The sequence below is a fragment of the Trachypithecus francoisi genome, unplaced genomic scaffold (assembly GCF_009764315.1).
Source record: "Trachypithecus francoisi isolate TF-2019V2 unplaced genomic scaffold, Tfra_2.0 Lachesis_group3, whole genome shotgun sequence".
Classification (NCBI taxonomy): Eukaryota; Metazoa; Chordata; class Mammalia; order Primates; family Cercopithecidae; genus Trachypithecus; species Trachypithecus francoisi.
This window is the reverse complement of record NW_022681468.1, coordinates 28,180,435-28,202,689: the sequence shown is the minus strand read 5'-3', so window position 1 is coordinate 28,202,689 and position 22,255 is coordinate 28,180,435. Positions and strand designations below refer to the sequence as shown.

At 38.0% G+C, this 22,255-nt stretch overlaps 1 protein-coding gene across 2 annotated transcripts in view; it reads left to right on the top strand.

The window, feature by feature from the left end:
- Window positions 1-22,255, top strand: part of LOC117069250 (neurexin-3-beta) — a 1,234,533-nt gene that overhangs the window by 313,274 nt on the left and 899,004 nt on the right. The window contains exons 7-10 of one of the 2 annotated variants that reach the window (XM_033187257.1): window positions 7,089-7,208; window positions 15,368-15,749; window positions 16,541-16,731; window positions 17,499-17,672. In XM_033187257.1, coding sequence (XP_033043148.1) covers window positions 7,089-7,208; window positions 15,368-15,749; window positions 16,541-16,731; window positions 17,499-17,672 — 867 coding nt within the window. Of the gene's footprint in view, window positions 1-7,088; window positions 7,209-15,367; window positions 15,750-16,540; window positions 16,732-17,498; window positions 17,673-22,255 lie in introns of those variants that run through there. The other variant, XM_033187253.1, reaches the window with a different exon arrangement.

The window sequence follows — 22,255 nt, the reverse complement described above, 5'->3', positions numbered from 1 at the left end:
TACCATTGGAAAAGTGAAGAAAGTTCCAGTATATTTTATAACGTTTTTAAAAAACAAGAGTAGAAACTATATCCACAAAGGGATCTTTCTGCCTGTGCCTGAGAAAACTGCCCTTATCTCTTGAAAAGTGGTTTCATGGAGAGAGATTATCATAAGAAAGCTTGAACCTGTCCCCAGCTTACCACTGCTGAGCACTGCTGTAAATTTATGGCTTAAGGTAGAGGTTTGGGAATACATTGGGGACAATATTCTTTCTCATCTTTTGAGGAGTCATTTGTTTCTTTGGAGATATATCTGCCCCAGATTCATTCCATTTCAAAATTGAGATGCTCCATTCTCTCAGCCAAGATGAACGGGTTCATTTTATACTGTGATCACAATTTAGAGATGCTATTGAATGGGCTGCCAGTGTTTGCTTTGTAATGTTAGAGGCACTCTTTGTTCTTAGTCTTAAGGCATGGGTTAGAGCACATAACAGAAACCATGCAGGAAAGACAAAAAGAAGAAAGAGAGGGAGGGAAGGAAGAAGGAAGAAAAAAAGGAAGGAAGTTAAAAAGGAAGAAAGGGAAGGAGGGAGGTGGGTGGGCAAATAGCAACGTTCAACAATCCTGAATCATCAATAGATAGTGGTGGCCTGAGGTATAAATTTTTTTTTTTTTTTTTTTTTTTTTTTAGAATTCATGACTTTTATTGTACTAGGTATAGAAGAAAAAGTATTTTTATAAATAGGCAGAATAATTATTTTTATTGAGCACATATTATGTGCCTAAGACATATATACCTTCTAGTGTTTATAGCAGTCTTACTAAGTAAATGTTGCTTTTTTTTTTTTTTTATTATTATTATTTTTTTATTATACTTTAAGTTCTAGGGTACATGTGCATAACGTTTATATCATGCTGAGGTATAAATTAACACTATTCTAAGAAAAATCAGGCAAGCAGTGAACTTTGATTCATACGTCTCAGCAGCGGGAAGCTGTCAGGAGCTGGTTATCAAGTGTGACTCACAGGAGAGACACGATACCAGAAGTAACCTTCTCTGGCTAGTAGGATCAATCATGTCTTACTTTTTTCTGGAATCTTTCCCTTTTCAGTGAGGCTGTTTTCATCTACCCAGTTTGGCAGAACAAACCCTAGGAATCAACACTGATTTCTCTCTTTACTACTCCTACTACCAATTCACCTCCCAAACCAATCTCCAAGTCCTGTTGACTCCACCTCTAAAATACATCCCAAATTTTACAACTTTCATTTCTACTGTCTCCTAGTTTTAGCCTAAATCATTTTCATCTCTTGTCTTTAACAGCTTCCTAATAGATCTCCTTGTTTCCATTATTTCACTTTTGATCGAATATACCTATAGCAACCAGAGTGATTTTCAAAACTTAATTGAGATTATATAATCTCCTTTCTTAAAACCTTCCAAGAGCTTCCAGTACGTGTTGAAGAGCTTTCAGGTTGTGTGCCATGTCATTAGGACTTCATGTGATCTGGACTCTGCCTACATCACCAGCTTTGCATGACTGGCTCCTTCCTAAATGCACCTTCTCAGAGAAGCCTTCTCTGATCGTCTCATTTAGTACCTTTCTACCCAACCAAGTGTTCGGCATAAGAGTAGAGAAGTCACCTTAAAGAGGTCTTTCTGGAACATTCTACAAAGTAGCCAATCCTCAATCCTCACTCCCCACCTCAACTACTTTTCATCATACTACCCTGTCTTATTTTAGGTAGGGTTGACAGAACTCAACCCCATCTAAAATTATCTCATGTTCCTTAATTTGTGTATGGTCTATCAGATTTTCTCACCCCAAAGTAGACTGTAAACTGTGTAAGGCAGGATGCTTTCTGTCTTGTTTATCTTTTTAGCCTCCACAATGAGAATCAGAATGAGCATCAGAATGTGACCACTATGCCTGGTTGCCTTCTGGTACTCAATTAGCATTTGTGAAAGATGTGAATAGATAGTCTTGCAAAACTTTGGCAGAGGTGAGTAACAGTACTCTATTAATACCCTGGGAGGCTGAAGCAGAGGATGAGGTGCAGAGAAAGGGGTGAGTAGTCTGTTGTTGAACTCGTTATATGTGTCAGTCTCAATGGTATGTTTGCTTATTAAAGCCTGATAAATATTGGTGGTGTTTTTAGTAGGTTTTAAGTAGAAGCAGGGGCTCATGGAGGGTGCTCAGGCTAAATAGCTGGGTCACTTGTCTTTCTCACACCTCCCTGGGAGACTTCTCAGCAGAAGACTTCAAGAAAGCTCCCTACACCTTCCACACCTGTTGTAGGAGGTATGGCAGCTATTCCTGAGCCTTAAGTACTCCAGTAAGAATGAAATGATCTATTTGAGGTGTTTTGCCAAACTGGCTCTAAAAATAATTATGATTTAAAATGTTTTCTCCAGTGAAAATGAACGCTTTAAAACTAAGTTTGTAAAAACAAAACAAAGAAACAAAACACCTCCTCAAAGAAAACAACCAGAAGCTGAAATTTTGTGGACAGAACATAAAACGCCTTTTTCCTACTTCTCTGTCCTCCTCTTCTTCGTTCAGTCCTGTTCTTTTTCCTTATCATCCCTGCTTTTACTTGTCTGATCTGTTTTGTCTGGGGACGATGCCTAATACAATGTGTGATGCTATGGGCTTAGTGAAATGCTTGTCACAGCTCAGCTAGCCTAGCCAAAGGTGCTGGTGGAAGCAAAGGTAAGTTTTCTTTTTTGATATATCTTTGGTGTCCTTCAAATCTAACACAGTCCATCACTTTGAGCATTTATTAACCATATCATTTAGATGTATAATTATATGCATCTTTCACTATGCCTTTCTAAAGGGATAATTTTCACATATTTTATGCATTGTAGAAATTTTGGTTCATGTGAAACATAGTTTGATGGGAAATCAAGTTACTGTTTCATTTCCCTCTTTGAATAAATAGAAACATGGTCAGGTAAAGCAAAGTGATTATGATAGAGATATCACCCCCTCCCTCCCCAGCCTCCACCCAAGCAAAAAAGTTTCCAATGGTTCCCCATACACTTTTGGAAACAGAGCTTTGTGGCATATGGAAGGAATTTCTATTCCCTGCGTATGAGCAAAACCATCTGGTTTAGTTGGTTCGGTCAGGTCTTAGAAATACATTGACAAAACAAACACATGTATGTCAGGGGTAACTTGTAGTCTTGCTGCTATATTGCTCCTGGGGGGAATAACAAATTCATGTAATATGAATGGTTTTTTAGAAACCGTTTTTAAGAAAATTGAAATAAATTAAAAATAATTAAAATCCACAGTTTACCTTATGAAGGTGTGTGCCTTTAGTAATGCTCAAATATAGATTTTTAACCTACACTCCGATTTTCTGTCTGCCAAAGGAGGGAAAAATCTGATAATATCTGAGTGTCATTTTCCTCCAAGCAATCAGCAATGCATTATCTCCTAATGTTTCTGTTTGATTTCATTATTGGTTCTGGCTTCTAAAAGAAGTAAGGGTTCCATAGGGTTATTGTAGGATAGGTCAAGAAAAACAATCTAGTCTTTGTATTTTGTCCATGATATCTTATTCTGTATCTTCCATTCAACAGAGAATTAGGTCATCTTCTGTGAAACAAAGCCTTACCTCAAAGAGATGGTGTTAGATGAGTTTTCAATAAGGATAGCTTGTGTGAGCATTTGGCTGGTCTTACCCAGGGCATTCATTAAAGGCTCTCTGTTCTACAATAGTAAACAATTCAACACTATTTTTACGAAGTTCTGCATCCCAGAAATCTTTTGCATCTTTATTCCAGGCATGAGTGTCATTACCTGGGAAATTCAACTGAGGAGTCTTAGGTAATTTATTAATAGTCTCTATTTAGATCCATCAGTGATAGTTTAAGCAGCCTCAAGGGAATCAAAGGATTTTTTTGTGATCAATATTTATTACTTAAACTATAAAAGAGGGAAAAATGCATGTAATACATATATCTAATATGTACCCAGTTGCAGATCATAACTTTACTAGTTATAAAAATACAGGAAAGTTGATGGTTTTGAGATCTTCCTTAAGTTCCCATTAGTTTCATTTTAAATTTCAGTGTGTTCTTCTTTTTGTCTGAACTATCCTTTGCTTACGTGAAGAACTCTTTATATTCATTGTTTCACTGATGCTACTTCACTGGGTTTTTTGCTTGAATAGTCCAGAAAAAGTAATCCCTAGACCAGATCATCCTGAAACGTTCGCATATTTCAACCTTCTGCTTGTGTCTGCATCTTGCATTACTTATCAATTCACTTTTATTCTTGGGCTACTGATTAGGTTTGCTCCTCCTCTCTCTTTGCCTAGATTTCCTGCTGAGTTTAAACATCACTTTTCCTCTGTAGAATGACTTGACCTTTTGACTTGATTAAGGATAAATGTCATTGACTCTCCACTTCTGGAGGCCAGGAGTTTTACAAAATTCCACTGGGACTTACTTATTTATTGTTTGAAAATGAATATCAAATACCATTCCATGTCATTTTGATGAGATAAGTATGAATCTTGTTTTTTCTACTCTAAGAATAATAAGAATGGTTGCGGTTGGAGGTATCAAATGTAACTAAACAGTAGGGCATGAGAAGCTTCAGTTTTGTGGGTTTTCTTTTTTTTTTTTTTAACATTTTTATTCATTGGCCATCACATTCCAAAGTTTTACAGTCAAATGGACAGTTAAATATTTGTGTTTGAATCTGGCCACTGTGAATATCTCAAGGATAGCATAAGAGCTGACGGACTTCCAAACATTAGCATCATTGGGCTGAAAGAAAGCTTGTTTTATAACTCTATAGGTAATGTGACACGAATGAAACAATGTTCCCAAACTACTATGTTTGTGTTAGTCTTTTTCCCTTATCTTGTCCCCAATCATAAAAATTAAGCGATGTACAAAAATTGCCTAAAGAACAGATGCCACCTTATAGAAGATGTTTTAAATAGCTCGTACTTGTAGCAGTTCTGCCTTCATGGCTAATATTCTCCGTGTCTTTCTTTACTTTTTTCTTTCTTATTGAAGCATTTGCATGTAGAATAAAGAGGATAAAAACATAAAAAACCAAAGACAGATTTGTTTTTTCTGGGAACATCTGTTCTTTTTATAAAGTATTCACATGATATGGTCCATTTTCTTTCAATGCCCTCACTGTTGGCTGTTGTGAAGGCAACTGTTAAATCAGTCTTAGACCTGAACTTAATAAGATAATGAAGAGTGGTATCTAATCAGTTGAAAATGTAGGGAAATTCTGTTATAATACATACATTTTATGTAACATTGAGACAAACATATAAAGCAAGAGAAGCTGAGATGGAATCTAAAATGGTTTATTGTAGAGTTACTTTATTCCTAAGATTCATTGCTCTTATGGCATCACTCCCTAATTTTGAGGGCGTTTGGTCCTTTAGGTTTCCTTACTAAATGTTCAAGATTCTTGTCAATGTGGGTTGCACTTGAGCTTTGGGTGCATTCTGAAAATTATTAAATATAAATTATTTGCTGTGCACATTGTAATTAAAAGAAACTTTTTCACTTTGAAAGTCTGTTTATTTTTCAAGAGGAGAATTCCTCCAAACTTGAACTACTACCATAACTCTTATAACCAGCAGAAAATAGGAATAGTAATTACTCAAAATTAAAAGGTGTAGTTAGAAATTACCTGGAGATTTATATTCCCCCATATAAAATATCTTCAGTCTTGAATGTATAGGAGGGAGGAGAGTAGCTAGTGACCGTTACGTAATAAAGCTTTCAAAATTACTTAGATAAATACATATTGACCCTAATTGATGGTTACCATAGAAACAGACCTATGTAGACATTGATTATTCAAGCACTCATTAAAGCTCCTACTATGCACTTGGCCCTGTGCTCAGTATATGTTGGAGCCAAGTATATGGTTTTCCAAACTATTTCACATATATCCATAGGGAAATATTAGCCACTTATATGCTGTATCTTTTTTATTTTCCCTAGTCATTTTCAGGAACGGGGCTTTCCACATATAGATTGACTAATCCAAAAATATTTAATCAGCATCTTTCTTCATGAGCTCAGCTACCCTCCTAGAAAGAGCAAACTCGGTCTATCTTCTGCTTCTATATAATCTTCTTTGTCTCTTAAATTTATACTTCAGCTCAATAACGATATACATCCTAAAAGAATGTGACATTTTCTTCCTTTATTAACTGGATCGTTTTAATGCCTCTGTGTCTCTCTTGCCTTCTTTTGCCCCTAAGTACAATTCCTGTTACCCCTGATTCTTTATAGGGTTCAGTTGAACATTAGCTTGAGCATCTGGAGCATGGATCTCTTGGGACAACTTGGTTTATTTCTCTATTTAGTGGCACTTTATATTAGTCATGCTTTTGTCCTGAAAAGTTTCAGTTTTGGAACTTTACATCATTTCAGCTTTTAGGTCTTTGGATCCTTTTGGAGGATGATGAACAATGGGAAAAGTCTGGGGACCCTCATATTCCCTCCAGGAGCATTATTTATGATGGGGTTTAAAACTTGACATTATTACTATTGTAATGCTTACTATTGTGATTTCTATGGTTGTGAATCCTAGTAGAACCCCGTGTTAATGGAAATGTCAAGTTAAGGCAGTATGTGTTGCAAAGTCCTTTTCTCATCCTATTGGTGGATACACTCTAAAAGCCAGACTGGTGTATAATGCCAAATGGCCAAATTATTCTAAAGAAAAAATATTACAGTAAATTTCCTATTATCTTAAGAAATGCATCTGGATTCTAAGACTTTGAGAAATTAATGACTGCTAACTACAGCTTCCTGTAAATGATTGCTTACTGCCATTGGCATTTGAAAACCTTATATCTGAGATAAAGGAAGGCGCAATTCTTTTCATTACTGTGCCACTATCCTTTATGTTTGAATTGAGACTTTTGCACATGGGGACTCCTACGGAGAATCCGTTGGATAGGTAAAATTCGAGTGGACTTTGGGTGGAATATAATTCCTTGAGTGCTGCTGGCTCATGTGCACCAGTGTGGTTTTGACAGCCCTGATGCATGAACAGTACTTTGATAATTGATTCTAACTTTGGCACTTACTACCATCCTTAGGCAAAGGACCAGAGACCCTGTATGCAGGGCAGAAGCTCAATGACAATGAGTGGCACACTGTTCGGGTGGTGCGGAGAGGAAAAAGCCTTAAGTTAACCGTGGATGATGATGTGGCTGAGGGTGAGTATGGTGATGGTGAAATTTGTCTCTCTTTTCTCTCATGGTCCTCTCAGTCATTCAGTGAGCGAACAGTGTTTTGCAAAACCTTTTATTTTGCATAGTAGAAGTCACAAATCGTGTTTTCTATAGACCAACTCAGACAAGGCTAAGAAAGTCTTCTGTATTTTACAATCCCTTTTCATCAATGTGCATTATGGAAATTACCTGCTAACTATAACTACATATTTATGGGTCTCTCTCCTTAGGCATAGAGTGTGTGTCTGGAGAACAGATGTAGGGTTCCACAGATCCTTTTATTATTCAGTCATTCAAAAATCACATGTCAATCATCCTCCCATATGTCAGTTCCTTCCATCAGTGAGTGAATCACTCTCTAGCAGAAGAGATGGACAAACCAGAAATTCAGAACATTACAGGTAAAGTACTAAAATAGTGCATGATACTTAGAAGGTGCTGAATAAGGTTTGGTTTAATTAATTACTTATTTAATCATTATTAATTATCTATTCTGCACCACACACCATTTTATAAGGCACTGAGAATACAGCAGTGAACAAACAAGCAAATCTTTGGCCTGATGGAATTTACATTTAGAAGGATGAGGAATAAATTAATGAACCTATTCATATGGAAAGAAACATTCAGAGTTCCACACAATCAATAAGTATTTCGTGAGAGTCTGTTCTATGTCAGCAGCATGCTAGAATTGCAGAAGATAAAATGGAAACAGATGAGATTACCTGTTTCCTAAAATAATGAACCAATCAAGCAGAATACATAGGGTTCTGGTATTTGAAAATAGGACCAAAATATATAATGAGATTCTAATTTTGGTGGGTGAGATTATAATTTGTCAATCAGAAGATGGAATTACCCATTTGGGCTGGAGAAGTCAGAAGTGGTTTATAAAGGTAGATCTTCAGCCTGAATTTGATGGTGGATGTAATTGATGAAGGCTGAGGTACAAGAGAGAGACTATCATCAAGTGCCATTTTACATGCTATATCTTTTAAGTCTTCCCTCTCTGATATTCTAGAGCAGGACACATCTATGAAGCAGAATTCTTATCCATATGGGAAAGAAGACTTGGGGCAGCATAGGGTATTACATGTAACACTGCTGGCATCAGATGTGGGCCCTGACGTTAACTTGCAGGATATTAGGAAAGTTAACATTCCTGAGCCTTGTTAAATGCAGTCAGTGTCCTAAGCCATCTCGATGGTTTCTTCTGTGAATAAGACAGTCAGGGGCCCAGGGGGTCTAATACAATCATTGCCAATAAAATGTTTTATGCCTTTGGGATAGATACATTAAACCTCTTTTTCCTAATTTCCTCATTTTTAAAATTGAAATTCTGTTATTTCTATGGCCTTTTCCAGCCTGAATATTCTGTAATTTTGGATCTTATTATTTAATTTTATATTCATGAGCCTGAGTTTCTATACTTCTGGAATCAGGAAATATAGTAAGATACATATGTGCATGTGCAGGTGTGTGTGTGTAGAGACGGATAGCCTGTGTATTAAGGAAGAGCATCTAGGCACATATCTGGTGCCCAGTAGGCATTAGAAACTGTTAGCTGTGTTACGCATATCAGCTTCTTTAATCATCTATCATTCACTATTGCCTTTAAAGTTAAGTATTCTTAATGTCACTTACCTTTTACAGAAAGGAGGCGTGAAACTTTGAGGACGTTGTATAATTAAGCTCCAAATCCATGTTAGTGTGATTTCACAAAATCATTCCGCTTGCTGTACTTCAAAATCCATCATAAGAAAATAATTTATCTTACAATATGGGAAAAATATAATGGAACGGGTTGGAGTGAGGTGGGGAATGCATTCGCTTATTAAAGTCTCCTGAGAAACTTAGGGGAGGTAGACCACAACACTTGACCTCTCCCTCACAAAAACAAAGACAAACAGAACCACCACCACAATTATCCAAAACACTTCGATTACACACAGACATAACTTAGAAGTGGGAGGTGAAGTTCCTGGTCTACATGCCTGAAGCATAAATTTGCATTCTGAAATGAACATTTTAAAAGAGATGTACAAATGGTTACACTAGGTAGCACCCACAGCCAACCTGAATTAATTATTTAAGAACTGTATCAACTGTTGGTGCATCTGGATCCTGCAAAGGTACTGGTAATAAATCACACATCTCTTGCTCACTCCTCTGGGCTTGTCTCTGAAGGGTGACGGGATTCACAGCCGCTTCTAAAAAGCAGCCACTAGATGGCGACCTCACCCCGATCTCTCCTGACAGTGAGTTCCTTTCATTTTCCCTGGAAAATAAACACTCCAAAAGTATAGTCATAGAAAAGGACAGAGCTGAGGGTACTGTAATGTGTCTCTCTCAGTCATTATTCTTTTATGAAAACTTTGGAATAAAGATATTTGTAAATCGCACTTTCTTTTACCACTAATAATTAAAAAGCAGGGCTAAGTCACGAAATGCCGTTATCCAGTAATTTGATTTTTTGAAATTAATGAAGCTCTTTCATTTTCAGACATGTCCTCTGCCCCACCCCCTGAACTTCACTGCTGGTGGAAGAAAGCAGCCAGAAGGATAAAGAAATTTGAGAGAGAAAAAGGGCTGTTTTGCTTATGAGTTACAATCTTGGATTGCTTTTTACAGTGATAAGGGGTTGGGGAATTTTAATTTTAGTTCACAGAAGTCATAAAATCAGGCAATGAAACAAAAATACCCACAGTCCTCAAGTTATTAAGTAGTATCTCATTGGCTTGTTTAGTAATCCCTTTAATGTTCTCTAAGACCCCCCAGTGTGTTCAATTTCAACTAATTTATAGAAATGATGCAAAGAATAGGTCTGACTCACAAGAAATCAAAAGCAAGGATAGAAATATTCCTCAACCTTGTGTTTATCATTTATTGTAATGTGATTGTATTCTTGGAAAAGCATTAAGTTCAGTTGACAGTTAATAATAATGGATTGATCTATGTTTCTATTGTTAAGAATACATTACTGTACCAAGCATAACTTGAGTTATTCTCCTCAGAATTGGGGCCTAATGCTGCATGAACTGCCTCCTCTGCCTAGAACTTCTTGCTAGTCCAAAAACTTACCCTTACTAATACAAAAATTTGACTACACTGTTTTTTGTTGACTTTTCCCGTCTTTATCTACATAGCATATATAGCTATGTAAAAAGTCATTTTGCAAATTTTTCCATGTAAAATGTATTTCTTATAGTAATTTTTAAGAACTTGATAAAACAGGATTGAGGAGTGTTAGGTCAAACAAAATGAAATGGAGTTCTTTATTGCAAGGCTTATTAGGAGACTTTAATAAGCTAATGTACATTGCAAATCATTGATAAGTATGCAGTATTTGCTAATTTTTTGGGGGGGTTCCAGAAACTTTTTAACTCTTAGTTTTGGCCGGAACCTCATGTGTAGAAATAGTGAGGACCCAATCCTTGACCCCAAAGCAAATGTCTCAAACACAAGCCCCTCCCCTGGGAGTTAGGAAAGCTAGTTGTGCTCAGACCCCTCTGGTAGCCACTGTGGGACATACAGAAGATACAAGAGGTGGCCTCTACTTAAAAAGAGCCCACATTCTCACCAAAAAAAAAAGAGAAAAATAATAAGTGAAATGACCAGAACCTGATTCAATCATTTCAGAGGAAAGGAGGGAAATGAATGTGACATAATTAGCAGTAGCGCACAGTTTAAGCTATTAAGTACTTCACATGAATTGATACATTTAACCCTGCTAACTTCATGCCTGTTTTACAGATGGGAATCTGAGGCATAGAAAAATCCAATAACTCCCCCAAGGTAACCCAGTGAAGAAGTCTTGGAGGCAGAAGGCAAAGTCAGGCAGTAGAGCCCTGGACTCTCCATGCTCATCCACTAGATGCTGTTGCTTCATAGGAATAGGAAGCTACAGCTTGAACCTGGCCAGAATTTTCCATAAGTATACGTCCTTCATCACTCTAAGAGCTGGTTTGTGGACTGCTTGTTGGCCATCAGTGAAATATGGAAGTGAATGTGTGACAAAGAGGCAAGGCAACATTGCTGCTTTAGGGAAGGTGCTGGATATATTACCCATGAATTAGATGGAGTGACATTCTGATACTGGGCCATAGGGAAGAAATAAGAACTCCTTACAACAGCTTCTGCATGGAAATTTCACCAGTTAAATTCTACCTACTGCTTTTCTTGGGCAACGATGTGAGGAATAAGTCAAACCTTTTTTCCAAAGACAGTTCATTGTACTAATAAAGATATGGGCTTTGGAATTAGCAGACCTGAGTTCAATGTAGGGGTCTACCATTTACCACCTGTGTGAATCTTGATCAAACTGCTTAACCTCTACAAGATAAATGTCCTAACCTCTAAAGCAAGAGAAAGATACTTATCTACAATTTTATTGTGATAATGACATTTCATAGTGATTATGCAGTATTTAGCACAGTGCCTGCCTTATATGGAATTTTCAGTAGTCTTGGTTTTGCCTTGTTATCTTTCTCCCCAGTTACTTCTCTTTCCCCTGAAGTTTGAAAGAAGGTGCTGTGAGGTATGAATATATTTGCCCCTTAAATGGAAAGGAGGTTCAGTTTGCAGACAGTATTCAGAGGAGATGAGTGAAAGGTTTCTGTCACTACTATTGATTAAATTACACACAGATTTTAAAAAAGGTATTTTGTTAATTTGGCACAGGTTTCAAACTTTTCTGCAATCGCTCATGCTTTGCCCAGGTGCAATAATATACTTATTTTTTGAAGTCTCCATCAACAAAGGAATAAGTTCCTTTAGCACACAGTGAAGCCAATTTATTATTTATTTATTTATTTATTTATTTCCCAGATGGAGTCTCGCTTTGTTGCCCAGGCTGGAGTGCAGTGGCATGATCTCAGCTCACTGCAAGCTGTGCCTCCCAGGTTCAAGCAATTTTCCTGCCTCTGCCTCCCAAGTAGCTGGGCGCGTGCCACCATGCCAGGCTAATTTTTTTGTAGTTTTAATAGAGACAGTGTTTTACCATGTTAGCCAGGAAGGTCTCGATCTCCTGACCTCATGATCCACCTGCCTCGACCTCCCAAGCAAATTCCTTTTCTAATTTGATTCCACATGGCCTTCTCCCCATCCCCTAGCCAACTCTTAGTTGCGGCTTCTGTGTGAGTCATCGTGAACTCTCAGTTTGTGTTCCTGGGCTAAGCTCTTAAATCCACCATTAACTTTACTTCGTATACTTATCCATGTCCACACTCAGTCTCTCTGCTATCTCCTGTCTCATTAAACACTTTTTTTTTGCTGTAAAAAATTAATTTTCTAGTGAACAGAATTTCCCAACCCCTCAATCCTGGAGGTCAATTCATCCAGAATTTCTCTGAAAGCTCTCAACTTGACTTTAAAATTGTGTATTCAGATTCCTTTTGGAACCCAAATCTTCACCAGAGATTCCCCATTCTCACTTCTTAGTTCTCATCTTAGGTTTTTTTTTTTTTCTTCTTCTTTGTAAAATAAGAATTAGCATGACTAGCAACATCATCATAGTTCAGTTTCTCTGTTTCCATGGCTATTGACTATGACTCCCCATCCCCATCATTTTCCAGCCCAGCTCCCCTTCCTGGTAGGAGTAGCTATAGCCAATTTAACAGTAGATGTTTCTTTCAGTCACTTTATTAATTTAGAGCATGTGAATTTAGGTTATCTTGCTTTGCATTTTCACAACCAGTCTGATTTTTAACACTAAGCAATTTTATTTCCTAGTTATTTGTTAGCAGATTTATGTTGCATTTTGATATTTATATTTAAGTTAACCGACATCTTTTTTTCTTATATTAAGCGAGTGATTTGTCACTAGTTGTCAAAACACCACATAGAAGCTCATAATACGTAAATCTAATTTTTGTGCTTATAGGGAATATGAGAAATTTTATTTTTATACTTTAGAGACAGCGTCTTGCTGTGTTACCTAGGCTGGAGTGCAGCCTCAAACTCCTGGGCTCCAGTGATCCTCCCACCTTAGCCTCCTGAGTAGCTAGCACTATAGGTACACACCTCTATGCCTGGCTAATATTTTCTTTTAATTTGTAGAGACTAGGTCTTGCTATGTTGCCCTGGCTGGTCTTGAACTCCTAGCCTCAAGCAATCTTTCTGTCTCAGCCTCCCAAAGTGCTGGGATTACAGGCATGAGCCACTGTCTCCAGCCAATTCTTTAAATTAGGTCTGAGTTTTTTCCCAAAGAGATAAAACCAATATTGGGCACTTAAGGGTATGGTCTGGTTTAGTCTCCCAGACATGAAAGTTTAAGAGACCTAAGGAAATACAGTCCTCCGTTTTTTTGTCACTGGAATTCTGAGCCAATAGAGAAAATATTGCCATGAGGGTGGAAGGCAAATATCATTTTAATTAGTAATAACACACATTAATATTATTGCTTATACCCACTGAACTTCAGAATTAGACAGAATTGCCCACTTGAATAGTAAGTAGTTCAGAACTGGGCAGGCATCCTTTGTGGAAAAAAGGATTGCTCCTGTAACACCCATTCTATGGATGCATGCAGTAGAATGGACATTTCTGAAGGCAGCTTGCTCCAGCAAAGAGAAAGAGGAGATGTCAGGGGCTGAACTAAGCATACACAGCTTATCTTTGCAGATTATCCTTAATATTTCTGATTATGTCACTTCTTCAGGAAAGTTGTTAAAGGAAATTAAAGACATGCTATCAGTCTTGCTAGTGGAGTTTCTTCAATGTAGAAGGTAACAAGAAGAGAGGACAGGAAGAAAGAATTCCCCCTCTAATGCTTGGCAGTAGAACATGCTTTGTTATGTTTTAACATGATTTTTCTGTATAAATGTTGAGGAAGCCAGTTTCTACTTTGGCCACATTAATGATGTTGTTCTTTATTTTGTTGTTAAAATTTCCAGTCTCTTTGTATTTATTTCAAGCCCCCCTTTTCCCCTCTACCCTAGTCACTCACCACTTCTAAGTAAAATAGGTAATGAAAGTTCTAAATAGTTCGTTTGTATTAGCTGAAGATACTTCCCTTGTGAATGTCAGAAACCCAACTCAAATGCTTTCAGCATGAAAGGGAGTCTATTGCCACACAGTTTGAAAAAGCCCAGAGGTGCCTCGCTTGATCCAGAGTCTCAAAGGACAGCACATATGTTATTTGTGCTGATTCTCTTCGTTTTGTAATTGTCTTCTGGGTTGCTAGTCCTCTGATACCTCTGATTATCTTACAGCCTCCAGAAACTCGAAGCTTTCTTCTTACCCCTCCAGCAATCCTTGCTTGCGAGAGCTCTGGACCTGAACGTGGCTGGGCTGGCTTGAGTTGTTGCCAGTTCTAAGGGTGGTGCTTAAATCAGCCACAAGAGAATCACCTTGGAGTTTGTTAGAAATGCAGATTCTCAGTCCTTACTCCAGACTTTTGAATTCTAAACTCTGAGGGTCTAAGCCCCACAGGTGATTCTGATACACCCTAAAGTGTGATGACCAGTTTTTTAGTCTGTAGTCCAAAGTCTGTGATGGTTGGGGGGTAAAATACGTTGAGTGGTCTAGGCTGAGTAGCTTGATCAGGGTGAACTTTATCCAGTCCAGGTGATTGAAAGGTCAAGAGGGGTGGGTAGCTTCCTAAAAAAAAAATTACATTTTATTATAAGATAAAGTAACAGTTGCTGGGCAGGTGAAGTCAACTGATATTCTATAATAGAACCCTTCCCACAAGTACTAGGTGGTGAGTTATGAGAAAAAAGTATTTGGTAGTGAATGCCCAAGACTTGTTTGCTGTGTCTTTACAAGGGTCAGAGCAAAAAGGCTTCTCTTCTTATAGTGTGTATTAGTGTCCAGTGATTCTCCTGAATGGAGAATACCAATAATTTTATCCTTTAGCCTGGGTTACTCATGACCTCATATTTCCCCTTACATGATAAGCCGTGCTGAGCAACTGCGTGAGAACATGGGATTCAGGACATGTAATTTGGGCAACACTAGTCCTCAGTGCCCTGACTGAGGCCAAGTAAGGTATCTACCATATTGAATATTTGGTTTTCTGGAACTCACCCAAGAAAACTGAATATTCTGTGTGGAAACGAGTTATACCCAAAAAATATACTGGAGGGTGCTGTGCTGAATGATGGCAACTTTTTCTGTTTGTACCTCATTTACAATTTCCACAGGTACAATGGTGGGAGACCATACCCGTTTGGAGTTCCACAACATTGAAACGGGAATCATGACTGAGAAACGTTACATCTCCGTTGTCCCCTCCAGCTTCATTGGCCATCTGCAGAGCCTTATGTTTAATGGACTTCTCTACATTGACTTGTGCAAAAATGGTGACATTGATTATTGTGAGCTGAAGGCTCGTTTTGGACTGAGAAACATCATTGCCGACCCTGTCACCTTTAAGACCAAGAGCAGCTACCTGAGCCTCGCCACCCTTCAGGCTTATACCTCCATGCACCTCTTCTTCCAGTTCAAGACCACCTCACCAGATGGCTTCATTCTCTTCAATAGTGGTGATGGCAATGACTTCATTGCAGTTGAGCTTGTAAAGGGGTAAGTAGAAGGGACTTATGTTGGACACCTTTAATCTGCTGAAGCTCTACATAAAATATAGGCATAAAAAAAACTTGTCTGTTCTACTCCCTACCCTCCATTCCTGACATTCCAGCATCTTCCTTGATTAAATAGATCCGTAAAATTATTAGGTCTGAAAAGGAGAGAGACTCATGCTTTAATTTAAAGGTCTTCCACTAACTCAACACTAACAGACTTTTTACTATGCAATCTAACCCTTTAAAACTATAGAAGAAAAGCTTATTTTTGCAAAAGAGAACTTTGATTTGTGTTGCATCTAATCCTTGAGTATTGCTAACTACAACCACCCAATTTATAACAAAAGATGAAACATAGATATTTTTAATCCTACCATTAGCCCATGTATGCAAGTTTTTAGAAGTTGCCCTTTCTTCAAGACATTTTACTACCATGTATTAGAAAACAGTCAAAATCAAAAACAAAAACAGATTAATGGTTGACTATGAACTTAAAGGTCACCCCCTTGTGTTTTGTAGTGTACAACCTGTGCTACTTTGACTCTGCAGAGTATTACTAGGTAGTGTTAATGAAATGGACTCAATGAGTATGGAATTAAAGTGAAGCATGATAGAATAAAATCTGATTATTCTTGTAATCTCATATCAATATTTAAATTATTCTTGCATTATGCCAGTTTAGCACGGGGGATTTGAAGCCCCCTGTCAGTTACACACATATAGCCATTAAACCACTCCAGGGATTTTCCAATTATTGGGTGTTTCTTTTTTTTTTTTTTTCCCCCTCCCTAGGTATATACACTATGTTTTTGACCTCGGAAATGGTCCCAATGTGATCAAAGGCAACAGTGATCGCCCCCTGAATGACAACCAGTGGCACAATGTCGTCATCACTCGGGACAATAGTAACACTCATAGCCTGAAAGTGGACACCAAAGTGGTCACTCAGGTTATCAATGGTGCCAAAAACCTGGATTTGAAAGGTAAACCCTGTAAAGAAGTTTAGTTTTTAATAGAGCTTTTCTTACAATAGATAGACTGTTTCCAGAGGCAAACCACAGGTTCAGAGTGCCATGTGTTTTTGATACATCATCCATATCCTGTTTTAACAATGTTGAATTATTCTGTAATGCAATTTATTCTGTTTTCACTTAGACGACTCATCAAGGAATGGTTCATTTTCTCTGATAACCTCAGGAATGTCATGCTGTGGGGGCTGAGTGGTGACAGGATAATTGTCAAAGTGTGGGAGGGGCCGTAATACAGAGGAAGGAATATAGGCTTTGGAATTTCAGCTGAATCATTTAATGTCTGGTGTCATGGGTAAAATGTCTTCGCCCTTGTTCAGCTTACATTTACTTTTCTTTGCAAAATGAAGATGATAATTGCTAGTTTCTGTGTAGATTGTTAGAAGTTTTGATGGAATGTCTGTAAAACCCTCAGCATATTATTGGTAACAAGCACATAAAAAGCACTCAATAAATGCTTGCTTTGTTGACAGTATTGTTAATCTTTACTCCATCTATGATGATTAAATTTTTGAGATGATATATGTAAAATGAATGACACGTAATAAATGTTGGTTTCCTTTTTTTGCAGGATAGAAACTCTGGTGCTTATCTCATTTATGCTGTTTTCCCCCCAGCTCTCTTATCCCTTATCTGATGAATTATCTCAAGTGTATCAAACTAGTTGACATGATCAACACATCCTTTACTCACTCTCTTTTGCTACTGACTTTCCTTTCCAGGTGATCTCTACATGGCTGGTCTGGCCCAAGGCATGTACAGCAATCTCCCAAAGCTTGTGGCCTCTCGAGATGGCTTTCAGGGCTGTCTGGCATCAGTGGACTTGAATGGACGCCTACCAGACCTCATCAATGATGCCCTTCATCGGAGCGGACAGATCGAGCGTGGCTGTGAAGGTACAACCTGTTTTTTTTTCTTGTTAAGCTACAGCCTTGTTGCAAGCACCAACCCTCTTTGCTGCCTCTGCCAGTGCCTCCTTCCTCAGTTGACCAGTCCTGTCTCATTCTTATTTGCCATGTGACATTGCATCACCATCAGTGTCCTCCTGTCACTGGTTTAGTATGTCAAGACATGTGCCACAGGCTCCAGGAATGTACTTTGGCAGATGTTTTCTGAGTATCACATACTTGCCAATAAAAATAATAAAACCCAAAACTTCCCTGGCATTGGCATCAGGCTTCTTCCAGTGTGTACCTTGGCTTCCAGAATGGCTGAAAGAGCACCGGAGCCTTTTATTTATACTTTAATACATGATGAGGGGAAACCAGAGATTTTATGTAGGTGTCACTAATTAATAAAATGTTTCTTATTTTGGCTGGTAGTGATGGCATTATTTAATGCAAATCTGGTAGGTGATAGGAAAACGATGTCCAAATGCCATGATGATGGAAGGGAACTAACATTTATTAAGTACTTACTAGTTATCAGGCATTGTTAGGCAGTTCTTTAGTGTGGTATAATGGAACATTATGGGCTTTGATGTTAGAAAGACCTGAATTCAGCTCCAAGTAGTAGCTCTTGTTAACTATGTGACATTTGGAACGTGATGTAACTTCTCTAGGCTATATCTTTCTTAACTATAAAACAGGGCAATAAAACTTACCCTGAATGTAAGGAAATCAGAAATACATATAAAATGCCTGATATGTGGTAGGTACTCTATAAATGGTAGGATTATTGTTTACAAATAGTATTTTATGTCAAACATCTAATAATACTGCATGTCTGCCCATGCAGCACAACAAACCATGCTCAGCCTGTTCCTGTAGATGATCCACTGTCTCTTGAGATGTTAAGTGAATTTTACAGGTCTTCCTGAATCCAACAATTCTTTGCAGTGTAAACAATCTAGTTTTAACCAGCAGATGGCAGAAGTGAACACATTCAGCCTTCCCTAGTAGCCTTGGGTTGGCTGAAAACGTGACTCTTAACCTCACTTGAAAGGCAAAGAAGTTGCCTGACCGAGGATCTATGTAATTATTTCCTTTTTTTCTTTTTGAGCCCTTTGGTTGAGCCTTATGGTCCTGTGTTTGTGCAATATATTGTGTTTCCTTGTATCAGTTGTTAATTTACCACATCAAATCTGTTCATTCCTCTTCTGTGTTCAACTTCATGTATCACTTCTGTTCTTAAACAGCTTCCATCTGGGTTCACTCATTGTCATAAAGCACACTTGTATAAAAGCTTCCTGTCAGCTTATCAGGCTGACTTGATGTTATGGAAATTGTTTCCCTTTGCCTGAGAGTTATTTTTGTGTTTTGCGCTAGTAATAGGAGTATTCATTCCTATAATGCACTCCATTTTTCCTTTATCCAGAAATATTTCTTAAATTCTCTTGGCTAAATATGGTGTTTGTAGTATGTAGTGTGTGTGTGTGTGTGTGTGTGGTGTGTGTGTGTGTGTAAAGTGACAGGAGGTTGGGGATCACTAAGCCCTTAAAGCAGCCATTTTGCTCCTAGAAATGAACAATTTCATTCAATCAAGGATTTTTGTCTCCTTGGCTTGCTTTTAGTTCTTTTGTGTATTAAAGGGCAATCCTGGGATAGATGTAGCATTTGGAATTAAATTGAATATAGTAGTTTAGAAGATTGTGGAATGGCAGTAATTCCATTTATCCTGGAATAATTAATCATATGAAGTCAAATCACAATATAAGAGCACATATTAGAAAGCATGAGATACTGGTCAAATGTTACATTTTTTTTATCATGCCATCAGTTCTTCAGATTTAAAAGTTAACAGGAATCATCCATTTAACTCTATGTAAAGGCCCAATAGATATATGTAACACATGCAATTATAAATTTCCTAGTAGCTACATTTTAAAAAGGTATAAAGTAACAGGTCAAATTTATTTCAATTTTGTATTTTATTCAACTTAACGAAATATATCCAAAATATTATTTCAGAATGTAATCAAGATAAAATTATCAATATTTCACACTTTTTTTTCATATTAAGCTTCTAAACTTGAGTGTGCATTTTATACTTGCAGCACACCTCAACGCATTTAAAGTGCTCAATACACATGTCAATGGCTGCTGTATTGGTAGTACAGGTATACAGAATATAAAAAGGTGTAAAATAAAGCTATAGTATTGGATTAAAAGGAGGTCTAAGCTTTATAAAAGGGTACTAAAACATATAATATAAAGGGAAAATGATTTCACTTAAGAGAGTTTTAAGAGAAGCAGTAAGAGCATCAGCATCAGCAAAAAGAAATTACATAACGAGTTGGGGAAAATGTCCCTATCCCTACATACAGCTCTATGTGCAGTTTGGCATTACTCATCACATGCATTACAGAGGGCTCCGACCTTCCTCTGAGTATGGTTGATTATTCAAGACCGGATATTGTGGCTTGATGGCTCCACCATCTGAATCTATGGTGAGTCCCATGAGCCTAATAGCATTGCACTCTATTGCCATGGAGATAATTACAACGGTTACTCACTGAGCATTATGCCTACCCCGCTGGGTGGGATGAAGTGGAGGGTGAGTGCTGAGGGAAGAAAGTCCTTGTTGATTGTACACAAATGACTTGGATAATTAGCCTAAGTGGCCAGGAAAAATGGCCCAAAGTGGGTTAAGGCATAAATTACTGTCACTGGAAGTTTGTACCACTGTGAATAAGCCCTTGCAAGAGATCCCAGGAGCATTTTAGGGTTCTGTGTAAGATGATGGGGAGGTAAAGGGAGAGTGCAAAACATTGGAGAGGCTGCAAAAAGCCATGATTTGTATCCTGAATCTCCTGTGTAGAGCATGAGACCCCCAAGAAGGTCTTTGAGTGTTAGGTAGTATGAGGACCACAGGAAACAGAACACATTTCTTAATTTATCATTTCTTTTGTATAGAATAGTAAACAAGTAGGGGATGAGGTTTTATAACTAAGAACTAAGACCAGGATCTCCTCAAGATGTGTTTTATTCTAGCAAATCTAGAATACACAGATAAACATATATATACACACACACACACACACAGAGATAAATATCTGTATCTATCTACATTTAATATATGTTTCCATCAAAGTCATTGATAATGACAGTTTAAGATCCCTAGGTAGTAAATGTATTACCTTCCCTATTATATCAGACACATGATAGCAGGTAAAACAAAAGGTGAAAGAGTCCAAAATTATTTTTATTTATTTTATTTATTGATTGACTGATTGATTGAGATGGAGTTTTGCTCTTGTTACCCAGGCTGGAGTGCAGTGGCGTGATCTTGGCTCACTGCAACCACTACCTCCCAGCTTCAAGCGATTCTCCTGCCTCAGCCTCCCGAGTAGCTGGGATTACAGGTGCCCACCACCATACCCGGCTATTTTTTGTATTTTTAGTAGAGATGCGGTTTTACCATGTTGACCAGGCTGGTCTCGAACTTTTGACCTCAGGTGATCCACCTGCCTCGGCCTCCCAAAGTGCTAGCAAAATTATTTAAAAACATACTAATTTACTACTCTTCAACTCTCAAGCGTGAGTAGCAAAAAGGAAAAAAATCTTGAAACGAGTATTTGATTTTATGTCTCTGATAGATGCAAAATGTGTAATTTAGATATGAAGTGCAATTTCTGGGCAACTCCTAGTCAACATTTAGTTGTAACTTGATACCTCTCAATTTAAGCTAGGGTTCTTGTTTTTTTTAATCATACCTGATTTAATACTTTACTGGTAAATGTATCTTCCTATATTGAGGCCAGCTTTGCTGCAGAGGCCAAGGCATGATCAGCTAGAAATGTGGTTTAACAATTGCAGATGATAAACATCTGAAAGAAATACACGTGCTTTGTTTTGAAACTGGCATGAATAAATAAAAATGACATTAATCTGGTGCTCTTTTGCCCACAGCTATTTGGGTTTGGATATGTTTTTAAAATTAAACAAATTGAGATTTTTGGTGTTCCCAAATCACCATGATCCAAATGTCTAATTCTAGTGCCAAATTCCTGGGTGGTATTTGCAAGAGGGCACAAGGGGTACACTCAAGTGACTCTTCCATGCTCAGCTCCTAATGTTTAGAATTATTTCTGTGGGCTCCATCTGATTGCACACACGTGTCTTTCAGTCTGACCATGCACTCCCTGAGGTTGGCTGTGTGGGTGTGAGAAGGCTCTTGTTGCCTGTTGCCTGTGCTTTGTCAAGTCTGATGCGCCTCTGCCCTGCTCTGCTGACTTGGCTCTGAGGAGGCCGGCTCTGTCCCTGGCCTGTGCGTCCCCCCTGCCCCACTCCCCAACCCCGTCTTTGCTGTCTCTGTTGAACCTGTAGAGCATTTCAATTGTCTGTCTGAGTGATGTTGGTTATGCAGATTGCGTTTTCATTTCTGTAATGTTATCCTGGTTTATTCTACCTCTTACTAACCTCTGGTTATTGTTTTCGCTTTTTCTGTTCTTTTGCTAACAAAGTTGCGTTGACCAAAGCTGACCTGCAAGGTAGAGAAGGTTATTGTTCCCATTACCACTTTGGACTGAAAGATGCCC